At 41.9% G+C, this 24,266-nt stretch overlaps 1 protein-coding gene across 1 annotated transcript in view; it reads right to left on the reverse strand.

Annotated features, from left to right (window-relative positions):
• The window catches only part of BRINP2 (BMP/retinoic acid inducible neural specific 2), an 83,181-nt gene extending 60,396 nt beyond the window's left edge, over positions 1-22,785 (reverse strand). The window contains exon 1 of the mRNA XM_032226932.1: positions 22,520-22,785. Within this exon, the coding sequence (XP_032082823.1) occupies positions 22,520-22,785 (266 nt within the window). The remainder of the gene's footprint in view (positions 1-22,519) is intronic.
• Positions 22,786-24,266: the final 1,481 nt, after the last annotated feature.

Here is a 24,266-nt window from a genome sequence, read left to right on the forward strand (position 1 = left end):
AGCATCTGCTAGAAATATGTACATGCCTATTAGACTTCAAGTCTCAAAAAACCATACTGATTTATATAACGTGTTGATTTTTTAATCTGAAATCTGCTTTGGCCAAAGAAACAAAGCAACACTCCATTAACTGGGTTGTAAAATATATTAAAAAAAAGTTTGATCAAGACTGTGAACAACTGAAAAGATCATATTGTTATATGTACAGGAAGAAGAAACATTTTTCTTCTGAAGACCAACTATTTTCCCTATGAAATTTAAAGGCACAATACAAGGCCCTCCTCAGAGGTGGGTTCGTACCAGTTCGCACCTATTCGGTAGAACCGGTTCGTCAAATCTACCGGACCTGTTAGAAGAGGTTCCACCAGTGGACCCGGAAAGCAGGCCACACCTACAGAAGAGGTTCCAAAATTTTTTGAAACCCACCACTGGTCCTGGGATATGATTATTCTACACTATCATGCTCATATTTATAAAACTCAGTGCCTCTGTGAAAGGTAAGGATGACTACTGCGTTTGTGGTGCAATCAGAACATTGCGTTTGTTGAAGTTGTTTTAACGCAAACCAAAGATGCCTTTTAAAAAACAAGTTTACATCATATCCTTATGCATGCCAGTGCTGTGTGAGAGGTAATTTAAGGTGGTTCTGACAAGTGTCATCGGCATCTTCATATCCGGTCACATGGGCGGCAAGCCACTCCTACCCGGTCACATGGGCAGCAAGCCACTCCCACAAAGGAGGCCACACCCACAGAGTAGGTTCGAACAATTTTCGAAACCCACCACTGGCCCTCCTAGAATAAAACAATAGATGGTACCTGACAGAAACATGCAATCAGTTAGGAAGAAGGATTCTTCCCTCTGCTGACAAACTACCAGAGGATTAGGAAAACTCTTAGCCCACATCTCCTCAGTCAAGTGCCAATTCAACCCTGGGAGGAGTATTTCAGAGGGTTATACATGGCCCCTGCTAGTAACCTAAATGTGTGGGGGATCGACCTGGATCAGATTCAGAATTGGCCTCCTGTCTCCATGCGAGGGATAATCCGACTGATTGAATCCCTTAAGGTGAACAAGGCTCCAGGTGTTGATTGTGTTTTGCCTGAAATAATTAAAAAGAATCCCAGCTGATGGGCCCCTCTGCTTAGCATCTCTATTTACATTCATAGATCAGACTGGTTATGTTCCAAAAGATTGGGGGCTGGCAATAATAATCCCAATTTATTGTTTTTAAAAAGGACAATAAGAATGATCCATACTATTACAGGCCTGTCAGCCTTTTGAGTGTGGTTAACATTATAAATTACTAGCACCAAGACTGGATAGAGACAGAGGGCATAATCCAAGATGACCAGGCAGGATTCAGAGGAGGGAGATCAACAGCAGGCCAGATTCCGGAGCACAAAGAAATCCTCCCCCTTTCTAGATTTTAAACGTGCCTTTGAATTAATTTCCAGGAATGCTCTTTTGGGGGGTAAAAACCCCACACAACTACTAATAGATGCCTCTTCTTTTTGATACAGAAATTGTAGGTAAGAGCGAGGTGCAATTTCCAAGCATTTCTCTCTGGCACAGGAAATGTTCAGAAAGGAGTGAGAGAGGAATATATTCTTGCCCTCTGTCTTTTCATCTTATACATCAATTCATTGGTGGACCTTTGTCATAATCCACATTTCCATGCATCTAAACTAGCAGGGCACAGAATCCACATACCCCTCTGTGCTGATAATGGTACCATAATTTCACAATTAAAACCTATAGGGCTAAAAAGACCAATAGTAGCAAGATTTTGGTACCACAGCCAGAATTCTCAGCTTTTTCATTTTGATTAATCTAAATTTTGCTCAGAGGGCCACCTAACAATTCTGGAGAGAGAGAAGCACACATTAGAGGAAGCGACTTCATTTAAATACCTGTGGGTAGTTTCTCACTCTAAAGGCACCTGGAATGTATGCCAGTATCACATATTGCAGCTAGCTCTTATGGGTACAAGTGCTATTAAGGGTTTAATACAATTAATTCCTGTAGCATTAACTTTTTTTCAGGCTAAACCACTGGCCTATATCCTTTATGGGGCACAAGTAGGAATTTATGCAAAGAAGGATGCACTGGAAATAGTGCAAACATTTTTTTTTTAGATCAATCCTTGCTGAGCCCAAAGGATCAGCAAACACCCAGTTAAGGCTTGAGGTAAGGGCTTGGAGGAGGATGATAAACTACTGGGTAAAAATCCAATTCAGATCGACCCCCTTAGTTTTAATAGACAATTTTTCTTTTCCCTGAAAATAGGCTACAGAGCAAAACCGCCATTGTATGGACTTTCTGTACCATTACTAATTTCTTTAGGATGTGACGTCAAACAACTTTTCACTCAAAGAATAAGGGAAACGGAATATAAGACCAAAGTTAATTTGCTGCCCCAACAAAGCACAAATTGGATGAATAAGGGCACTTGGGAACTAACAAGGTATCTTCAAAATCTAACTTTTCCCAAGCTGAGAAAAACATTTTGCAAAGCCAGTCACAACATCTCACCATCTGCCCTGCTACAAGGCAGATACTGTACTCCAAAACCCCATTAACCCAGCATACCTGCCAATGTGGCGACAAGGAGATCAAAACCATTTCACATGCGTTACTACATTGTAAACTCTTCGGGGATATCGGGTCTGCTTATCTTCTGTCCCTAATATGTAATTTCCACAAGACCAGACAATTTCTATGTGAAACACCTTTTAGAAGATTTGAAACCATTTATCACTTGTGCAGTTGCCAAATTCTATGTTGCCGCAATGAAAATAAAGCATAATGGGTTGCAGAAATAATTGCTTCTGTGTTACTTATCCCTTTAGGGTTCACATATTAATTATCTTTTTAGATGATATATATTTTACTTCATAGTTTGTAATATTTTACATTTATACTTGCACAGGTAATTAATGCACCATTGTATTCATATAAGACACTTTTTTTGTGTGTTAGTTAACTTTGTTAGCCTGATATTTTATATCATCTGATTTGATTTTGTTATTGTTTTTAATTTTTGTTAATCATTGACCATCTCAATTATTATACAGAGAGCACTATTAGCACTACACAGCTTATAAGCAAGTACAATTATTGATTTATAAATCAGGTCCAACCCCCAGTTAAGCCAAATGTATGTTGTGTTTTTTAAATTGTTTGTTTTGTCTCTTCCCCTTATTTGTTATTTTATTTTATCTCGTATTTTGTAAGCCGCCCGGGATTGGGGGGCATATAAACTCATTAAATTACAAATTACGAATTATTTGTCTAGTGACTGCTCAAAGTTACAACAGCAGTGAAAAAAGTGATTTAAGGTCATTTTTCACACTCATTGCAACATCCGGGGTGGCGCAGTGGTTAAATGCAGCACTGCAGGCTACTACAGCTGACTGCAGTTCTGCAGTTCGGCGGTTCAAATCTCACCAGCTCAAGGTTGACTCAGCCTTCCATCCTTCCGAGGTGGGTAAAATGAGGACCCGGATTGTTGTTGGGGGCAATATGCTGACTCTGTAAACCGCTTAGAGAGGGCTGAAAGCCCTATGAAGCGGTATATAAGTCCAACTGCTATTGTTATTGCTATTGCTATCCCCATGATCACATGATTCAAATTTGGACACTTGGCCACTGGTTCATATTAATGACAGTTGCAGTGTCCTGGGGTGATGTGATCAGCTGTTTGTGACCTTTTGACAAGCAAAGTCAATGGGGAAGCCAGATTCACTTAGCAATCATGTTACTAACTTAACCACTGCAGTGATTCACTTAACAACTCTGGCAAGAAAGGTTGTAAAATGTGGCAAAACAGACTTAACTGTCTTGCTTTTGCAGAAATTTTGTGCTCAGTTGTGGTCTTAAGTCAAGCTAAGTAAAATCTTCCTGGCTTAAATTTGTTCATCATGTCTGCTTCCATCTTGGTTCCCAATAGTTAAAAATCAGTAAATGATGCCAAATCACATCAATCTACAGGGGAAAAAAATGAGAGGGGAGAAGCAGGTTGATTTGACAAGAAATAAATAAATGTCCATTGGGAAGTTGCAGAAAGAGAAGTATCAGGGCATATTTGGCCTATTTCCTAACCTATTTTCTAATCATACTACGATTCATTCAGACACCTTCAGTCCTGAGGTGGGTTCCTACCAGTTCGCACCTATTCGGTAGAATCGGTACGTCAAATCTACCTAACCGGTTAGAAGAGGTTCCACCAGAAAGCAGGCCACACCTACAGAAGAGGTTCCAAAAATTTTTGAAACCCACCACTGACATAGAGAGATACAAAGGGAGGGAGGGAGGGAGGGAGAGGCAAAGACACACACATATAGAGACAGACAGACAGACAGACTCACACAGAGAGAGAAAGAGAAAGAAAGAAAAAAGAAAGAAAAAGAGAGAGAAATGAAAGAAAAAAAGAAAAAAAGGACAGAGACAAAAGGAAGGAAAGAGAGAGAGAGAGAGAGAGAGAAAACACATGGCTGGAAAGCCACTCCCACCAGGTCACATGGCCAGCAAGCCACTCCCACAAAGGAGGCCACACCCACAGAGTAGGTTCAAAAAAATTTTGAAACCCATCACTCCTTCAGTCTTACATTGTGGGAAAGAAGCAGAGCCCAGCACAGAAGAGCAGGATGGCAGTGTTTACTAAAAAAAAAAAAAAAAACAAGCGATGTGATGGTGAACACATCTCGCTCACATTCACTTCATATTGAACTAGGAAAAGGAGTCCTCCTCATGACATCTGAACTGGGAATCCTGGCTTGTACCAGACAACAGCATTTTTTCCACCTCAGATATGCAGGGTACACTAGCGGGGGAAGTAAGCATATCACTAACTCCTCTCCACTCTTGTGAGATCCAACCTGGAACAATTCCCACTCCAAACTGGTTGCAAGACGATTCTCTCTTCTCCCCATCCTCACTCCATTTTCTATGCCCAGAAGCTGACTATACCAGCACTATTCCACCACACCTGAATTCCACCAATTATTTTAGGCCAGGTATAAGAGGTGAAAGTGATGTAGCTCTACTCCTTAAACCTTCACTATAAGTACTATGGCTGCCTAACCAGAGGATAAACCACACCCAGCCTTGAGGTAAGAATTGCATGAGGGGTATCTGCTGCGATGGTGGTCGTGACAATATCTGCGGGACCGCCTCCTGCCACATACCTCCCAACGACCTATAAGATCTCACAGGCTGGGCCTCCTTTGGGTACCGTCGACCGGGCAATGCCGGTTGGCGACTACTCGGGGGAGGTCTTTCTCTGTAGCTGCCCCGGCCCTGTGAAATGATCTACCCGCAGAGATCCGGACCCTTCCCACTCTCTCGGCCTTCCGTAAAGCCACTAAAACCTGGCTGTTCTGGCAGGCCTGGGGCTGTTGACCCCAAAATACGGTCCATCCCCACTTAGAATGGAGTGCATGGTGTGTTTTTTAAATCTATCTTTTCTTTCCTTCTATTCTTTTTTTATTTATTTTGTATTGTAAGCCGCCCGGAGTCCTACGGGATTGGGCGGCATACAAATGTTATTAAACTTTAAACTTTAATTCAACCACCATCTCGATTGTTGTTTTTACCACTCCTGCTCACAATCACTGACATCCAAACTTTGCACAGCAAGAGGCAGCAATATTTGGCCTGGAGGAAATGGCTGAAACTTCAAAGCAACAATCTCAGGATGGATAACAAGATTAATAACAGCCTTTTGAACTAGGTAGCCAGTGTTTCTATTTGGATATAGTATGACACAGCAGATATAATCTAACCCTTTCTATGCCATTCCCAGGCAAACTACTGTACTGAGTCTAAGCCAGTTCAACCAATTGTCTATTTATTTAGTGTTAAAATTTTCTTTGCTTTAAAAACCAATTTTCAAACCTAAAGACGCAGACAAAGAGAGTGCCATACCCCAGTGGACTAAATGGTGTAATCCCCACCATAATCCTGAGCATTAGCAGCTGCCTTCAAAATTTACAGTTTCCCTCAAAGCTTACAATAGCAACCATCTCTCTATATATACCTGTAATTCAGGTTAACACTTCATGCATTTGATAAGCTTGTGCCAGAAGGTATTATTACTTTTTAAATAGAAAAGGATTGATTTTGGAAAACTTCCTACAATGAAAACATTTTATTGTGCCTAATTAAGCACAACTTTTTTTTTTACTTTCCATTCTAAGGACCATATTTTTTCTGCCATCTTTTTTCCTCAGTGAAGCCATGACAGTCAAACACATAAATAGCTATTCATGGCAGATAGCACCCAGTTTTTCCAGATGCCCAGAGCAATCATTTTAACTGCCTTCAATAGCAATAGCAATAGCAGTTAGACTTATATACCGCTTCATAGGCCTTTCAGGCCTCTCTAAGCGGTTTACAGAGAGTCAGCATATTGCCCCCAACAATCTGGGTCCTCATTTTACCCACCTCGGAAGGATGGAAGGCTGAGTCAACCCTGAGCCGGTGAGATTTGAACCGCTGAACTGCTGATCTAGCAGTAGCCTGCAGTGCTGCATTTAACCACTGCGCCACCTAGTACATTATTTTTTTCCCCTTGTAATCTTTATTTTTTTATTGGCTCTGGCTTTCTAAAAGATACCATTTAGGGTTGAAAAGGCTTTATTTCCTCAGGAACATCAGCTTTCTATACCATGAGTGACAGAGGTGGGTTCCTACCAGTTCACACCAGTTCGGTAGAACCGGTTCGTCAAATCTACCGAACCGGTTAGAAGAGATTCCACCAGGAAAGCAGGCCACACCTACAGAAGAGGTTCCCAAAATTTTGGAAACCCACCACTGACACACACACACACACACACACACACACAGAGAGACTCAAACAGAGGGAGAAAGAGAAAGAAAGGAAGAAAGAAAGAAATAAAAAAAGAAAAAAGAAAGAAAAAGTGAGAGAGAGATGAAAGAAAAAAAGGTAAAAGGGACAGAGAGACAAAAGGAAGGAAAGAGAGAGAGAGAGAGAGAGACAGACAGAGAAAGAAAGAAAACACATGGCCAGCAAGCCACTCCCACCAGGTCACATGGCCAGCAAGCCACTCCCACAGAGTAGGTTTGAAAAAAATTTGAAACCCACCACTGATTAGTGAGTAATACAGAGCTCTGTATGTCGCAACTTCTTAGCTGCTACTTTTAAAAGTCTTGTTAAAGCGGTTATCCTCCCTGCCTGCATATTTAAAAGCCCAGGAAAATTTTCAAACATACTAACTTTAACCCCACCTGCCCCAAGAGATGATCCATGCTTTATCCACAGATATTGCTGAATAATATATCTAATCTTTGTGAATGGAGTTTTAGTCCTGAGAAGATTCTATAAAAACGAGCTTATTTTTATTTTATAATCTTAATTTGTAGGTCAGCCTCTAGAAAATTGTTTCTGAATGGGCTGAATTGCACAGATGCAAATACCTTTAACACAGCTTTATGCATTATAGACATATGAAATGTACAGATTTGCAACATATGTATAGCACCAATAAATCCTGAATATGCATTGCCATAAAATAATAAAACTATACATGAAACGTCTTTCATAAACTCCAACCATATTCCTTTGTATCACATGTTAGTTTTGCAGACTAGATAATTTTTTGTGTGATCCAGCAAGATTGCTTTCACATTGTTTCATATTACAACCTCATAATCAATCAATCAATCAATTTTGATTGTCACAGACTAACACTGTTTAGTCCCTTTATAGATTATGTTGCCAGATTCTTCTTCTCATTCCTGTCTGTACATTGCCAGGACACCAGCACTATTGTGCATTTTAAAAAAAAAAACTTGTAGAAGTGTCCCCAAGTAGGGGTAATGATAATGGCTGTGATGAAAGAGAAAAAAAAATGATTTTCTGCTTAGTAACAAATACAGTCTGCGACCAGCAAACAGAAAAACAAATTAAAAGTCATAAAGTAAAATAAAATGCACATATGATAAAGAGATAAAAAATATATTAAAACCTAAAAACAAAAAAGTGGATAAAACTAAAGAGAATTTATAATAAAATATCAGGGTCAAAACAGTATTTTCCTTCTCATTGAGACAGTAACTAACAAAAATTTAGCCACTATTCTAAGGTGACCAGACATCCCGCTTTTGGCGGGACAGTCCCGATTTCTAACAATTTGTCCCGCGTCCTGCAGAGTTTTTAAAAAGTCCCGATTTTTTGAAAGAATGCACGACGCAGTCCTCTCCCCTGGCACCCCACTGATTAAAGCGCTTTCTTTCACCCACAGCAGAGCTCAAGCGGGCGAAAGAAAGCACTTTAATCAGTGGGGTGCGTGCTGGGAGGAATCTCTCCTCTCCTCCTGGCATGCACCCCACTGATTAAAGTGCTTTCAGTGGGGTGCATGCCAGGAGAATCCATATAGACCAATTTTTTAATGAAGAACTCCCCCACCCCTGTCAATGGTGTCCCGATTTACCAGTGTTAAAATCTGGTCACCTTACACTATTCATAACAGTCGAATTCTGATCCTTCAAATGGGATTTTTCATCCTGTCCTCCCCAGTCAGTACTTGGATTGCATGCTGTGGATCCTTAAATACATTTGCCTGGCAGGATCCAGGAAGAGAGCCTTTTCTGCCATTCCCCCCACCCTTTGAAACATTATTTCCCCCCACCCCAAAGGAGAGGCAGGTCACCACTTTTCTGGCCTTCAGAAAGAGTATTAAGACCTGGTTCTGCCAATTGGCATGTGGGTCAGAGTGTTAGGCATCCCTGGGGATGGTTGATGTAATGAGTGTGTTCTCTCCACTTTTTAAACGTTTTAACTATTAAAACTGTGACCTTATCATTGAATTCTGTTTTTCACTTTGTTCTTATTTTTTTATATATATTTTTTCAGACATGTTTTCATTGTATGCTGCCTAGAGTTACTTAGGTGATATAGGAGATATCAAAATGTAATGAATGGATGAATAAATAAATATTCTTCAAAGTAAGATTATTATTTTTTTGTGGAAAAGAGCATTAAAAGGATAAAAACTATGCAGTTGTGCAAAGATCTGTAAAGTGACATGGTGGAAGAAAAGGTGGACAAGGGTTTCAGGCTCATTTGAATCATAGAGACAACTCTCAACTAAAAGGGATTGTGCTGTACCTACCCTCCAATATTGCTGTAGGGCAGATGTTGAAGCAAACCAGGCAAAATATCTATGATACAAGCAGGATCCAATCCAGAACCTGCCAGTAGCCCCCAAATGCATTTACATCAAAAAGTCACTGGTGGATTTCTATTCTCTCTCTATCTCTAGACTTAAAGGCAGCAGAAATGCAGGTGGCTCATGACTTTTTATCAAGAAGAATTGTCAAAATGAAATAATAATGAACAATTGCTGATAAAGAACTTTAATACAGGAAGCAAATTGGGGTGACTGGGGGATGGGGTGGAGCAGTGGTGGGTTTCAAATAGTTTAACAACTGGTTCTCTGTCCTAAAGACCAGGTGGGTAGATGGGGCTTAGTGGTGATGTGACCATGTGGCCCAGTGGTGGGTTTCAAAAATTGTTCGAACCTACTCTGTGGGTGTGGCCTCCTTTGTGGGAGTGGCTTGCCGCCTATGTGACCGGATATGAAGATGCTGACGACACTTGTCAAAACCACCTTAAATTACCTCACACACAGCACTGGCATGCATAAGAATATGATGTAAACTTTTTTTTTAAAAGGCATCTTTGGTTTGCGTTAAAACAACTTCAACACACGCAATGTTCTGATTGCACCACAAACGCAGTAGTCATCCTTACCTTTCACAGAGGCACTGAGTTTTATAAGTATGAGCATGATAGTGTAGAATAATCATATCCAAGGACCAGTGGTGGGTTTCAAAAAAATTTGGAACCTCTTCTGTAGGTGTGGCCTGCTTTCCGGGTCCACTGGTGGAACCTCTTCTAACCGGTTGGGTAGATTTGACGAACCGGTTCTACCGAATAGGTGCGAACTGGTAGGAACCCACCTCTGGTGTGGGCGTGGCCAACTCAACATTACTCAGGTCGATGGGCACTTTGCCTTAGCTATTAAAATGTAATAAGGGTTAACTGGAGAGGCAGTTTCTGTAAACAGAGCAATAAAAATTAAGCTAGAAACAACACCAGAATGTTTCCTTCCTGCCTTCCTTACAGGATTAGCCCTGTAAAGTGGGAAAAAACAAAAGAAGATTTCTTCCAACAACTGGTACTCTGAATCTCTTAGAAAGTTAAGAACCGGTTCTCCTGGATAGGTGCGAACTGGCTGAATCCCACCACTGGGGTGGAGACCATAAAAAGGAACCATTCCTGATTCAGCATGGATCAGATCATTTGAGGCACAATATAGGATTGCTGGAAAGAGAACGTGCAAAAACCATCACCAAACAGTCTCTAGGAGTTTAAGGGTGTTACATTTGCAAACAGTGAGTGGTAAAGCATCTGTAACACAAAGTTCAGCTTTAAACAGATACAAGGGAACCAGATGGCATCTAACAAAGGCTCAATATTGCCTTGGCAGCACCATTCCCTTTTTCAGAGACAACTTAAATATAGAGCCCTGGAATACAACACTCCACTATTTAAAGGCAGAAGTGTGCCTTTTGTTATCACTCTGTCAGTGGAATTTATGGCACTCCAGTACCCTTGAAAATACCATCATTTTAATTTTTAAGTAAACTGTTGTAGCCTTTCTGCCCTACGATGGGTCACCAAGCCCCAGAGACTTCTCCTTCGATTGATCTGAGAAAGTGAAAATATTGCTTCATTGTCAATGATACAAAACGTGTCTTTGAGTTTGTATGTGCGTTAAAATTCTCTTTCAGTTATGGCTGCTACAATTTCAAATGGATATTAAACAAAGATAGTGGGAAAACAAAATTTAGCCCTGTTTCATCTCTTTGCTGATTGGGATATTCACACTAAACTGTCTGGCATTCTCATGTCTAATTTGGGCAATGGTGTTTTTTATTTAAATATATTTTTTATTTTCCATTTTCATAACATAGAATCACATATATACTATTACATAGCCAATATCCTATTGTATTAAGTAGAAATTACATCAGTTCCTCTTGCCATCAACACCCAGAAAGATAAAAACCCATTATTAGCTCTTTTGCTCTCCATACACCTCTTTCTTCTGCCTCTCTCCTACCTCCTTTCTTCCCTCCATCATCCTTTTCTACTCTACTTCCCCTTCCTTTCTCCTTCTCCTCTCTCTTCATTCCACTCCTCCTTATTCTCCTCATCTTCCCCCTTACCCTCTCTCCTATCCCTCTCTTCCTCTCATTCACTTGGTGTATTTCAACTTCTGAGCAAACTCCATTCTATGTTGATGGTATTTATGCTTCCATATCAATATACTTAACATATCTTAGTTTTAAAGAAAAAATAAGAGAAAACAGTATACATGTGCAATCATATTGCTTTAAAGTCTACTATACATCCCTCCCTCCCCCCTCCCCCCCACCCCCCCCAACCTTCCCTCCCCCGACTTCTCAGAACCCATACATGGTATAAATCTTTAACAAAAACAGTCTAAAATATATTTGAAAAAAGAATAGAAAATTGATAACATCTTTAAATTGAACTTAGGTCCTCCTTGCTAAGTTAACTTGAAACAATTTATATCATTCCTGATCTTAATCATAAGCTATCTGGAATTTATTACTCCCATATTTATTTTGTATATAATCAATCCATTTTTGTGTAGCCTCCTGATTAAATAAAGAAGCCACAGCTCTTTACAGGTAGTGTGGGAAGCCCCCCCCCCCCAGAAGAATGAAATATTTTGGGGGATATTAAAAAGGCAGGATAGAATAATTCCCCAAGGGAAAAATGGGGAAAAATCTTAAAGGAAGCAGAAACCAGCCCCGGTGTCCCTGCCAGCTTTTAGAAATTTGGTAATCAATTCAGAAAGACTGGGTCAGAAACTCCAGAAAAGCAACACAATTAGGCAAGCCAAAGATTGACAAGATTAGCTCAAACACCTAGATTTGCATTTCCGCTTTTGCCTATAGAGCCAGTCATGACCCCAGACACTATAAAACCCACCCACTCTAAACTCCATTTTGCCAGCTGTCTCAGAATCGCAGGTGGTTGGTAGTTCTGCTTCATCAATAAAGGGAATCTTTCTTTCCAATCAGCCTTCTGCCTCCATTTTATTTCCAGTGCCTTTCTCCTGGCTTGGGACTGGACCAGATGGATATTTCTTCCAACAGTAGCTTCCAGCAGCGTCTGGTGAAAGGCAGGCCAAACTATGGGCTCAGCATTTGCCTTCTCTAACTCAAATAGTACTAAGTCACTATCTGGATTTTCCCTTATTATAATTGGTTGATTAATTTAATAATTTCCAAATAGGAGTCCATGGGAATAGTTTGATAATTAACCAATAGGGAGTGCACCAGGGGTGGGTTCCTGCCAGTTCTAACCTCTGCTATAGAAGAGGTTCCACAAATCTACAGTGCTGTTTAGAACCAGTTCCAGCTCCCTCCCGCTCGCCCGTCTGCACATCATCAAGATGAAGAGCAAGAGGAGGAATTCTGGGAGTTGAAGTCCACAAGTCTTAAAGCTGCCAAGTTTGAACACCCCTGGGTTTTTTTTTCTAAAGGGTTAGGGGTGCGAGGGTCTTGTAACTTGACAGCTTTAAGACTTGTGTGCTTCAAATGCCAAAGTTTCTGAGCCAACATGACTGGAGGAGGAATTCTGGAAGTTGAAGTCCACAAGTCTTAAAGCTGTCAAGTTTGAACACCCCTGGGTTGTTTTTTTTAAAGGGTTAGGGGTGCAAAGGTCTTGTAACTTGACAGCTTTAAGACTTGCATGCTGCCAATGCCAGAGTTTCTGAGCCAACATTTTGGTTGCTAAGCAAGAGCGTTGTTAAGTGAATTTCACCACATTTTATGTTGGTCACGCCCACCCAGTCACATGACTGCCAAGCCACTCCCACCTGGTCACATGGCCAGCAAGCCACTCCCACAAAGCAGGCCACACCTACAGAAGAGGTTCTAAAAAAATTTGAAACCCACCACTGGAGTGCACAATAGAGAGAATGGGATTATATAGGGCAGTGATGGCGAATCTTTTCGGCACCGAGGGCCCAAACTGGAATGTGCATCAGAGGTGGGTTCCTACCAGTTCGCACCTATTCGGTAGAACCGGTTCGTCAAATCTACCAAACCGGTTAGAAGAGGTTCCACCAGTGGACCCGGAAAGCAGGCCACACCTACAGAAGAGGTTCCAAAATGTTTTGAAACCCACCACTGGTCCTTGGATATGATTATTCTGCACTATCATGCTCATATTTGTAAAACTCAGTGCCTCTGTGAAAGGTGAGGATGACTACTGCATTTGTGCTGCAATCAGAACATTGCATATGTTGAAGTTGTTTTAACGCAAACCAAAGATGCCTTTTAAAAAACAAGTTTACATCATATTCTTATGCATGCCAGTGTTGTGTGTGAGGTAATTTAAGGTGGTTCTGACAAGTGTCGTCGGCATCTTCATATCCGGTCACATGGGCGGCAAGCCACTCCCATCCGGTCACATGGGCGGCAAGCCACTCCCACAAAGGAGGCCACACCCACAGAGTAGGTTCGAACAATTTTTGAAACTCACCACTGATGTGCATGCATGCATGTGCAGCAGAGCATTGTAAACCTGAGGACCAGCTGCCCGGCATGCTTCAGACCGGGTTTGGGGGCTGTTTTCAGGCCAAAAATATCCCCAAAACAGCCTGGAAAATGGCCTGAAAACAGCTTAAAAAACAGCCTGAAAATAGCCCCCAAACACCCACAAAGACCAGCTAGCTGGTGCCCATATGCACATTGGAAACCAGAAGAGCATCTGGCGATGGCACACATGCCCACAGAGAGGGTTCTGTGTACCACATCTGGCACTCGTGCCATAGGTTTGCCATCATGGATAGAGGGACCAAACGTTTTGTCCCAAGAAACAGCAGAAATCTCAATTTCTGAACAAAACTTTCCTCTCCCTGACAAGCATTGGAATAAACCACGTAATTGAGCTTTGAAATGACACAGCTCAGTTCTAGAAAAACCTATTAGTAGTTCTTCTCTCATTGCAAACAAGAGCAAGATCTCTATTGTCACAGAAACACTTGGTAACGCTCCAAAAAGGTATTGAAAAAGAAATCCGAAAACAATTTTTTTTATGAGAGCTTATAAAACTTCAAGTTTTAAAAACTTTTTCAATGATGTTTCAGATTGTTAGCCACTCAGAGCCTTTAGAAATGAGTGGCATACAATTATTGCAAATAAAACAAGGGGAGGGGTTTTTGGTTGACTCAGCCTTCCATCCTTCCGAGGTGGGTAAAATGAGGACCCGGATTGTTGTTGGGGGCAATATGCTGACTCTGTAAACCGCTTAGAGAGGGCTGAAAGCCCTATGAAGCGGTATATAAGTCTAACTGCTATTGCTACTGCTATTTTTTTTGCTTCAGTTTCTCTCTTTCTCTCTCTTCCAATCTCAAGTAACCTATTATAGCCATGTTGTATCTTTTAGATTGGAATTTCTATGTTTACAAGAAATCAGCTATAAACAAAATAAACTGGAAAGTTTCTTATATAGGTAATCCACTTTGTCAAGGCATGATACAGGATTCTGGCAATGCTGACATTGGTTCTGCTTACAGTTTTACACACACACACACACCAGAGGTGGGTTCCTACCAGTCCGCACCTATTCGGTAGAACCGGTTCGTCAAATCTACTGAACCGGTTAGAAGAGTTTCCACCAGTGGACCCGGAAAGCAGGCCACACCTACAGAAGAGGTTCCAAACTTTTTTGAAACCCACCACTGGTCCTTGGATATGATTATTCTACGCTATCATGCTCATATTTATAAAACTCAGGGCCTCTGTGAAAGGTAAGGATGACTACTGCGTTTGTGGTGCAATCAGAACATTCCGTGTGTTGAAGTTGTTTTAACGCAAACCAAAGATGCCTTTTAAAAAAACAAGTTTGCATCATATTTTTATGCATGCCAGTGCTGTGTGTGAGGTAATTTAAAGTGGTTCTGACAAGTGTCGTCGGCATCTTCATATCCGGTCACATGGGCGGCAAGCCACTCCCATCCGGTCACATGGGCAGCAAGCCACTCCCACAAAGGAGGCCACACCCACAGAGTAGGTTCAAACAATTTTTAAAACCCACCACTCTCTCTCTCTCTCTCTCACACACACACACACACACACACACACACACCAGGACACTGCTCCATCTGTTGTTTATTCTGACAGGCAGTTGCTGTCATAAAAATATTAAACTACTTGGAAAACCAAAAGTTTGATCTGATTAGGGTTATGTTCCCAAAACAGCCAATCAAATGCTAACAGGGAATCAGACTATGAGGACCATGGAAACAATTGACACACAAAGATATTTTGTTTTGGTAGTTCTCATACATACAGTAGCTTCCATGGCTTGTAGATATATATTATCTATTTGTCTGATCCACTATAAAGCTATCCTAGTAACTCTCCAGAGTTATCATGCAGTATAGATTTTCTTCATCTTGCTTCCTAATTGGTAATAACATGTACTGAATCATATCTCTTGTGCTCTGAAGCTGACCTGGAGTTCTTCATCAGCTGCTACACCGGGGCCACTGGGAGATAACATTTACCAGGCCCATTCTGTAGCCTTGTATTTAACTGTTTTATACACAAGGAAAAATATTATTGATAATTCTCTAACACTGGATTTAATTGCAAGTAGTCAGCCTTTCTGTCCATAAACATTATGCATATCGTGGCTATAAACATCATCCATAGTATCTATTATGTTTTCAAGCTGAAAGATTGTATGTCTCTCTCCCTCTCAAACACATTCAGTGCAGTTCATATTGCCTCCCCTTAAATAAATCATCAGAGCAAAACAACATGCTCTACTCATTATTAGTATCCTGAATCTCAGCTTGAGGAAGAGGGAAAGAGGAATTTTAGAAAAACATGAAGGAAAGGAGAACTGTCAGTCACTTTTCTCTATCTGTAGTTTAGCTCCACTTATGTATCAATTTACTAGAGAGTGGAGCAAACTTTTGATAACCCAGGGCAGCACATAAGCGGGTGGCAGGGCCGGATTTTCCTATAGGCTAACTAGGCTTCAGCCTAGGGCCTCAAGATCAAGAGGGGCCTACATTCAAATTGTTAGCAAAATTAAAATTACACTATTCTAAAAACAGTGAACGCTAAAACACTGAACCGAAAATAAGGAGAAATTCTACGCATATGACTAATAAACAAACATAAAAATGTATTGGTTAAGATCGTTCCAGTGCCGCAGCAGTTGGGGAGCCCGCCCACGTTCCCAGCACCGGCGGTCGGGCGAGAGGCGCGGCCGCTCCCAGTAGCCGCCCCGTCGACGCGGAGCCCACCAGCAGCCAGGCAGGTGAGGGCGAGGGGGCCGAGCTGGGCAGCTGAGCGCAGCAGGGGAGGCGGCTGGCCTTGCTGCCTTTGCCGCAGAGCAGAGCCATCCTCCGTCAGGAGGCCAGCTATATATATTGATATATATTGATATATATCACAGTAATGATGTATTTTATTGTCTCTTATGTAATTTACAAACTTAAAAATGGGAGGTGAAAGGGCCTCATAAGTGGAATAGCCTAGGGCCTCTTTTCATCTAAATCCGGGCTTGGCGGGTGGGGCTATCAAATGAGAGCTGCAGTGAATGGAACAATGAGATGTGTCAAACAATGTGTTTGACATGGCAGGACAAAAATTTGGGGGGCTATTTCACCCAGATTAGAGAGAGAAGGAATATGAATGTTGTGTTGTTTTTGTTTGTCCTTTCCTTTTTTTAATTCTCATATGGACCCCTTGTATTTATAGCACACTTACCTTGTATCTAAAAATAGGAAGACATTGTGTAGAACCAGACTCTCATAATTTATTGCTACAGACCAGTGATGGGATTCAAATAATTGATCAACCAGTTCTCTGCCCTAATGACCATCTGGGTAGGTGGGGCTCAGTGGTCATGTGATCATGTGGGTGTGGCCAAGCCAATGTCACCCAGGTCGATGAGCACTTCGCTTTAGTTGTTACAATGGTAATAAGGGTTAACCGGAGAGGCAGTTTCTGTAAACAGGGCAATAAAGATTAGGCTAGAAACAGCATCAGAATGTTTCCTTCCTGCCTTCCTTACAGGGTTAGCCCTGTAAAATGGGAAAAAACAAAAGATTTCTTCCAACAACTGGTTCTCCATACTGCTTAGAAAGTTACCAACGGGTTCTCCCGAATAGGTGCGAACTGGCTGAATTCCACCACTGATGTTCCACCTATGTAGCTTAGGCTGCTATAAACTCTTGCAATTAGAAGGTTATACAGTACCCTGTATTTCTTTCTAGAGTATCTAGTAGAGAAATTGGCAGTGTAATGTCCTTCAAAAATATTTCATTTTAGTTCCCATCAGTTCTACAAAAGGGCTATGGAAGTTGCAATCCAAATCACATTGTCTACACCAGTGGTGGGATTCATTCACCTTCCCTACTGGTTTGCAAATGTGAGCACCCACGCCACATCTGCACATGTGCACCGACTTCTGCACATTGCAGTGTTCACGCAGGACGTTGGGGCAGGTGGGCGGAGCCTCCCGCAGTTGCCACTACCAGTTCGCCCGAACTGGAGAGAACTTGCTGAATACTACCTCTGGCTGTATTCAGTACTACTTCAGGATTAGCCCTGTAAAGTGGGAAAAAAACAAAAGATTTCTTCCAACAACCGGTTCTCCAAACTACTTAGAAAGTTACCAACCGGTTCTCCCAAATAGGTGCGAACCGGCTGAATCCCACCACTGCTATGGACTGAGTGGGCTCAGAGGGCACAAAAACAGGAATCAGGTGCCATATGAACCCTAGGCCAGAGGTTACCAACATGGGTTAGAAATATCTAATTATTTAGCAAAGTATTCCTAGACTAGGAAAATTAGTTGTTTAAGGAGAGCTACACTGCTAGGAAGAGCAGAAAAAGTAACTAGCTCCAGGTTGCCTTGCCCACCAGCCCCTCTGGATGCTTTGCTTGTCGCTCGAAACACTTCTCAAAAGTCCAGTCCATACAAATTAGGTAACTAATTCTGATTTGACCGATGTCACGTGCAGCATTAGTTAAGCCGTTTATTTCTATACTGCAGTGGTGGGTTTCAAAAATTGTTCAAACCTACTCTGTGGGTGTGGCCTCCTTTGTGGGAGTGGCTTGCCACCCATGTGACCGGATGGGAGTGGCTTGCCACCCATGTGACCGGATATGAAGATGCCGACAACACTTGTCAGAACTACCTTAAATTACCTCACACACAGCACTGGCATGCATAAGAATAGGATGTAAACTTGTTTTTTAAAAGGCATCTTTGGTTTGCGTTAAAACAACTTCAACACACGGAATGTTCTGATTGCACCACAAACGCAGTAGTCATCCTTACCTTTCACAGACGCCCTGAGTTTTATAAATATGAGCATGATAGTGTAGAATAATCATATCCAAGGACCAGTGGTGGGTTTCAAAAAAGTTTGGAACCTCTTCTGTAGGTGTGGCCTGCTTTCTGGGTCCACTGGTGGAACCTCTTCTAACCGGTTCGGTAGATTTGACGAACTGGTTCTACCGAATAGGTGCGAACTGGTAGGAACCCACTTCTGCTATACTGTACATAATATTGTAATTAACTTAAGCAGTTTCTCTCTTCCCATGAAGGTTTGGCAAGCAGAAAGATTCACATATCAATCTGTATTTGAATCATTTTTCTACTCTCAATACACTTTAAGGGCTGGGTGGAAATGCTAACAAAGTGGGGGGGGAATCTTAATAGAACTGTGTACCTAAAAGGTGTTACAGGTGTGGTTTTTTTTCCTGAAGAAAAACACCGATGCTTTAAGGAGTTGCATACCAATCCTACCTTTTGAAACACCTTTTTGGAATTAAATCCAAAGCATAACACAGGACCAGCAATTCCTAATGACGCTACAGTATTTCTAGCACAGAAGTAATGAGTAACTTTAAGAACTCTTCTTGGAGAGAGATGATTTTGAGGAAGCCAAGGAATTGACAATTTTAAATGGTTGTTTTTCCAATCTAATTCGATGCCTGGCAGTTTCGTGCAGCTTGCCAAAGTTAGAAAGTCAGTGAGCAAGCACACAAATAACCACAACCTACTAAAAATAGTACAACACAAGTAGCGATCCTGCCCCATAGAATAGGATTTGCTCATTTGCTTTCACAAAATTATTGAATTAGCTACTACAGTGTTTCTCAACCTTGGCAGTTTGAAGATGTGTGGACTTCAACTCCCAGAATTCCCCAGCCAGCATCGCTGGCTGGGGAATTCTGGGAGTTGAAGTCCACACATCTTCAAACTGCCAAGGTTGAGAAACACTGATCTACTACACTGTTTTATAGCTAAATTGCATGTTCTAACTATTCAAATGAGTCCCTTAACATTGACTTATAAAAATCAAGCTAGATTCCAAAAGCTTCTTACTTACATCAATTTAGTATTAGCAGACACAATTGATATTATGGCTTAATCAAGTTCTGCAAAAATGCATTTTGCTTTTTTTTAAAAAAAAAATGTAATATTGTCCTTTTTTGTTTTTTGCTTTTTGCTTTTGTAGCCACGATTCTTAAAGTATGGAATATGACGAAAGCTTAATGTGGGTGCATGCAAAATTCCACGATACAGTAACCCCTTGAAGTGGATAGTCACTGATCTGAAGAATATGAATGCTCATATTGGAATATCTTGGGTCATTCAAATAAGACAGTATCTCTCAAATTTGGCAAGTTTAAGATGTGTGGACTTCAACTCCTAAAATTCCCCATGCTGGCTAGGGACTTCTAGGAGTTGGAGCCTACGGGTCTTAATTAAATTTGCCAAGTTTGAGAAGCTTTATGTTAGTGTTAGACAAACTCCCATTATCTTCCAGTCAGTGCAGTTATCCTTAAACAGAATAGCCTCCTATATGAGTGCCATTTGTATAATAATCTTTTCTTTTTCCTATTTTTCCTATGCTGTGGTAAAGGAAGAACTCAAGTGGATTTGGAAGCAGTCCTTATTTTAAATGTTTGGAATTGTTTCTTTGCAGACATGAAAAAAAAAATCAATTGTCAGTCAAAAACGTAAATTTGAAGATGACTCAATTCTGTTGAACAAATGCTATTTCTTTTCAACATGGGTATCAATTACCAGGCAGATAACTGAATAATCTTTTGTTGTAACTTAATTTGCTTACATTGATCCCTCCTCTTACTAAAGTCCATCAATATCAAATTAAAATACTTTCAGGATAAACTTAGAGTCTCAGACATTCTAGAATGAAAATTCCATTCTATTCTGGATTTTGGGACTACAGTTAACCAACATCCCCAGTCAGGATGGCTGGGAATCATAAAAGCTATAATCTACAATATTAACAAGGCAGACACTGGAGAAGATTGGCCAATGATATTATCATTCTATCCATTCTTCTCCTTCACTGCTGCTGAATTTGAATGAAGTGTATTAAACCTTGCAAAACAAATACAATGGGAATGCAAGAAATATTCAGGAGAGGATTAATAATCTCTCTAATATACTCCGCAGGAGACAGGTACCTTTCATCTTTAGTTGAATATACAACAAGATGCTCTCCTCCCACAAACTCAGTCAATGAAGAATTTCTGTTCAGGGTCTACTGAAGTTTTCATACTAGCCAAGAATCTCATTTCCAACACATTTGGAAAGTGCCAGATTGGGAAAGGCTGCTGAATAAAGAGAGGCAGCATGATATAATGATCATGGCTTTCAATTTTTTGGGTGGTCCTTTTACAGAAGATCTTCCTATTGAATTGGTATCCATGGGCTTTAGTTGTTGCTTCCACTGTTCCACCTTTAATGAATGTTCCAAATATGCCACTTGAGTTAGCAGCTACCACACATACCACACACTGCCCCTTACTATAGGCCAGTGCCGGATTTTCCTATAGCCTAACTAGGCTTCAGCCTAGGGCCTCAAGATCAAGAGGGGCCTACATTCAAATTGTTAGCAAAATTAAAATTTCACTATTCTAAAAACAGTGAACACTAAAACACTGAACCGAAAATAAGGAGAGATTCTACGCATATGACTAATAAACAAACATAAAAATGTATTGTTTAAGATCGTTCCAGCGCCGCGGCAGTTGGGGAGCCCGCCCACGTTCCTGGCACCGGCGGTCGGTCGAGAGGTGCGGCCGCTCCCAGTAGCTGCCCCGTCGACACGGAGCCCACCAGCGGCCAGGCAGGTGAGGGCGAGGGGGCCAAGCCAGGCAGCTGAGCGCAGCAGGGGAGGTGGCTGGCCTCGCTGCCTTTGCCGCAGAGCAGAGCCGCCCTCCGTCGGGAGGCCAGCTATATATATTGATATATATTGATATATATCACAGTAATGATGTATTTTATTGTCATATCAAAACCGCTTAGCTTTGGACTATCTACTTGCAAAAGAGGGAGGGGTATGTGGGAAGTTTAACCTGACAAATTGCTGCCTACAGATTGATGAAACCGGCAAAGTGGTAGCTGATCTCACTGCTGACTTGAGAAGATTAGTGCACGTGCCCGTACAAACGTGGACAGGGATTATGGATGATGCGGGGTTCTTGGGGGGCATCTTCCGAAACTGGAAGCAAGCCGCCTTTATGGCAGGCAGCATCTTCCTAGGCCTCCTACTACTACCTTGTTTTATCCCTGTCATCCGAAGTATAATCCAGTCCACAGTGGAGGGCATAGTGCAGAAAAGGAGTATCAACATGGCATTAACAAGCCTTGATGTGCAGCAACAAAAGGCACTGTTGACAACCCTGGTAGATGAAGAGGGAGAGTCTTTTGACAAAAAGAAAATAAAAAAGTAGGAGATGTTGTAATATGGCTCCTTGTGTAGGTGTGTGTCCTCCATGGCCTAGTTCATTAAGGCCTGCAGAGCCACGCTGAATCACACAGGAGACAACTGGCTCCGAGAAAGCCATAACAACCTGATAGTGAATAACATAACATTCTGAGATGTGCTCTACCATTGACGTCCAGGATTTGACCATATATAGAGAGAACTTTCCTGAAGCAGTAGATTAGAAATTGTACTTTTACAGGTTGTTTTGTATCACATGCTATTTGCTCCTCCTGCCTTTGTTCTATCCCAATAAAAGGGGCTCTCAGGTTCCCATCTGGGTCGTCCCATCCCGAGAAAATTTGTCTCCTGTCTTTTCTCAACATTGGCTTCATGGGCGAACAGCGGAAACTTCACACTCATGTAATTTACAAACTTAAAAATGGGAGGTGAAAGGGCCTCATAAGTGGAATAGCCTAGGTCCTCTTTTCATCTAAATCCGGCACTGGCTTCAGTCCTTATAGATATAAAGACTGGCATACGCCAACGCAGAATACAGAACATTAAACTATATTCTGTACTGTTTTATATCACTATTCCATGAAAGTTTGACATAAAGAATATTAGAAAGCGTTACAATTTGTGCAAAATTGAGTTGCATCTGTATGGCTTACCGGTAGATCCTGTATCTAGTGGTGAAACCCTGCCGATAGCGCTCTATAAAGTCAACGTAGTCTGGGGCTCGGTGGAATGGTCCTCGATCAGTAAGCAACCAATCCAGTGGTACTTGGCTGGAGAAAGCAGTTGAGGCATGCTGTTCATGTGGTGTTGCAACAGCTGTAGCCAGGCCCCAGAATCCCAGAATCAGGACCAAGACTGATGACAACCATGGGACCATCAGCCGGAGACCATTAAACCGAGTGCCGCGCTGCCACCTCATGCTTCTCCTGCTCGGTTGGCTTCTTCATTCTCTCACCACTCTTTCCTTCTCGGTACTCCTTCAGGATTTCCTGCATTAAGGAGGAACAAGGATAAGGAAATAAATTATACATGGAACACTGAGAAATACAGTGGATATGCCTGCACATCTGTGGTTCATCAAACCAAACACTTGAAGTGTAGACCAGAGGTGGGTTGCTGCCAGATTGGGCGAACTGGTAGTAGCGGTGGCGGGAGGCTCCACCCACGTGCCCAGAAGCATTGTGCGCAGGTACACGCCCAAACCAGCAGTAGAAAAATGGCCACCCCACCTCTGGTGTAGATGTCTTTCTGAACATGGTTTCCAACTGGAACATTCCAAGACATTGACATTTGAGGTTCATGCCAACAGTGTGTAGCAAAGCAAGTAATTAACAGGTTTGCAACTTTAAGCTTATTCCAAGGTCTGTCCCTTTTGTATGGCATGCTGTTCTCGAATTAATGATTTCTTCCCCACACATTATAAACGTATTACTGTTGAAGTTGCTTTTTCCTGATCAGTCCGGGGTTCAAGCATAGAAGGCAAGGCAAAAGGCAGTGACCTGGAATGTATCAATTATTATTAAGATTTAAGATTTAAGATTTAGTTTATTTGTATGCCGCCCTTCTCTGGGAGGGACTCAGGGCGACGAACAACTCAAAAGGGGAAAGGGGGATACAAACACAATACACATAATTAAAATACACAAGAGTCATACAGCCATACAAGTTGAGAGGGGAGGGGAACTCATCAACCCCAGGCCTGCCGGCACAGCCAGGTTTTGACGGCTTTCCGGAAGGCCTGGAGAGAGGTGAGGGTCCGAATCTCCGCGGGGAGTTCATTCCAAAGGGCCGGAGCTGTTACAGAGAAGGCCCTCCCCCGGGTAGTAGCCAGGTGACATTGGCTGGTAGACGGAACCCGGAGGAGGCCGACCCTGTGCGATCTAACGGGTCTATGGGAGGTAATTGGCAGCAGGCGGTCTCTCAAGTTTTATTACATTATTACATTATTACACTATTATTACATTATTACAACTGAGGTATTGAAAGAAAGCTGCAGTGAATATGTAGAATTGTGTTACAATTTTCTTCTGCAACATATAGTACAGTTAGTCCTTGACCTACGACCACAATTGAGCACAAAATTTATTTTGTTAAACTCACTTAACTTCTGTTAAGTGAGTTTTGCCCCATTTTAAGAACTTTCTTGTCACAGTTGTTGTGTGAATCACTGCAGTTGATAAGTTACCTCCCAACAACCTCCCAACGACCAATAAGATCACACAGGTTGGGCCTCCTCCGGGTGCCGTCGACCGGACAATGCCAGCTGGCGGCTCCCTGGGGGAGGGCCTTCTCTGTAGCTGCGCCAGCCCTGTGGAACAATCTACCCGTAGAGATCCGGACCCTTCCCACTCTCCCGGCCTTCTGTAAAGCCACCAAGACCTGGCTGTTCCAGCAGGCCTG

The sequence above is a fragment of the Thamnophis elegans genome, chromosome 11 (genome assembly GCF_009769535.1).
Source record: "Thamnophis elegans isolate rThaEle1 chromosome 11, rThaEle1.pri, whole genome shotgun sequence".
Classification (NCBI taxonomy): Eukaryota; Metazoa; Chordata; class Lepidosauria; order Squamata; family Colubridae; genus Thamnophis; species Thamnophis elegans.